This window comes from Pempheris klunzingeri, chromosome 10, assembly GCF_042242105.1.
Source record: "Pempheris klunzingeri isolate RE-2024b chromosome 10, fPemKlu1.hap1, whole genome shotgun sequence".
Taxonomy (NCBI): domain Eukaryota; kingdom Metazoa; phylum Chordata; class Actinopteri; order Acropomatiformes; family Pempheridae; genus Pempheris; species Pempheris klunzingeri.
The window spans coordinates 20834970-20836590 of record NC_092021.1 but is presented as its reverse complement, the minus strand read 5'-3'; the positions used below and the strand labels follow the sequence as shown (position 1 = coordinate 20836590).

Here is a 1621-nt window from a genome sequence, read left to right as displayed (position 1 = left end):
CAACATCTCTCTGTGTGCTGTGTCTGTGGGTTGATCCTACGGCTTTTATAACTCCTTCAGCCTCCTCCTCGGGGATGTCGTTCCTCCTCTCACTGTTTTTAGTGTGCAATTATCACTGAGTAACAGATCACGGATTATCAGATCTTATCATCTAATGAGATTATATTGTGGTAATGTGGTGTTTACAGCAGCTTTTTGAGAGACAGACAGCACATTCATATAACTGTCGTGTTGACGTCCATTAAAATCATGGATTTTACACCCTGTCAGGGGTTCAGTTTTATCTATTTTGACTGTTTCACAAAGTGAGTTTGAAAATGCCATATGAGGATATTCTTGTCTTTCCATCTCAGATACCGCCATGGAAGACCAACTGCTGGAAGTCAACTTAATGTGAATGCCACAATAATAATCAAACATGCACCTTCTTTTGGGCTGATGCACCTTAATAAGAGCAACTATGGCTTTCTGTAATGAAAGCATGCTGGAGGAGTGTGACTTCATGGAGCCGGACAATGTAGAGGAAGCAGCAGAAAGTCTCCCGTCAGACGCTGCGTCTCCCGTCATATCGGTCACTCTGCGTGTGACCCTCGCAGCCATAATGATCTTCATGATTACTATTGGCTTCCTCGGCAATGCAATCGTGTGTCTGATTGTTTACCAGAAACCTGCCATGCGTTCTGCTATCAATCTCCTCCTCGCCACGTTGGCCTTTTCGGACATAATGCTCTCTCTGCTCTGCATGCCCTTCACTGCCGTCACTGTGGCCACTGCTGATTGGAGCTTTGGAAGCGGCTTCTGCAGAGCGTCCATCATGCTGTACTGGCTGTTCGTCCTGGAAGGGGTGTCCATCCTCCTCATTATCAGTGTGGACCGTTTCCTCATTATTGTTCAGCGGCAGGACAAGTTGACCCCGCACAGAGCTAAACTGTTGATTGCAGGTTCATGGGTGCTGAGCTTGTGTGTGTCTCTACCGTCTGTAGTCGGGTGGAGGACAAGTGCTGCAGGTATTGGTGGCGCCTGGGCGCCGCAGTGCGTGCTGGGATACAGTGATTCTCTGGCAGACCGCGGATACACAGTGCTGTTGGCAGTCGCAGTATTCTTTGTACCATTTGCTGTCATGCTGTATTCTTACATGTGTATCCTCAACACGGTGCGCCGCAACACCCTGCGCATCCACAACCACACCAGTGAGCATTCCTGCCTGCCAGCCCTCAACCAAGTCAGCAAAATGAGGCTTACTGGAGTGCAGCGGCCCCCTCAGATCAAGGTGGACATGAGCTTCAAGACCCGAGCCTTCACGACCATCCTCATCCTCTTCGTCGGCTTCTCCGTGTGCTGGTTGCCGCACACAGTGGTCAGCTTGCTGGCCGTTTTCAGCCGTCAGTTCTACTACAGCTCGGTCTTCTACCCTGTCAGCATAGGCGCTCTGTGGCTCAGCTACCTTAAGACAGTCTTCAACCCCGTCATCTACTGCTGGAGGATCAGAAAGTTCAGGGAGGCCTGCCAGGAGTTCATTCCCAAGAGCTGCAGACTGTGTCCCAGAGTGCCAGGCAGGAGCCGCCGGAGAGTGAGGCCGAGCAACATCTACGTGTGCAGCGAGACTCAGTCAGCTGTGTGA

The 1621-nt window shown here is 50.6% G+C and overlaps 1 protein-coding gene across 1 annotated transcript; it reads left to right on the top strand.

Moving 5' to 3' along the window:
- The first annotated feature begins 454 nt into the window (after positions 1 to 454).
- Positions 455 to 1621, top strand: gpr45 (G protein-coupled receptor 45). Its single transcript, XM_070838670.1, has one exon. The coding sequence runs from the start codon at positions 461 to 463 to the stop codon at positions 1619 to 1621; it is 1161 nt and encodes a 386-aa protein (XP_070694771.1). The 5' UTR covers positions 455 to 460.

What these genes read in the sequence shown, in the direction of transcription:
- gpr45 (XM_070838670.1), top strand. Translation starts at nt 461, where the DNA reads ATGGCTTTCTGTAATGAAAGCATGCTGGAGGAGTGTGACTTCATGGAG.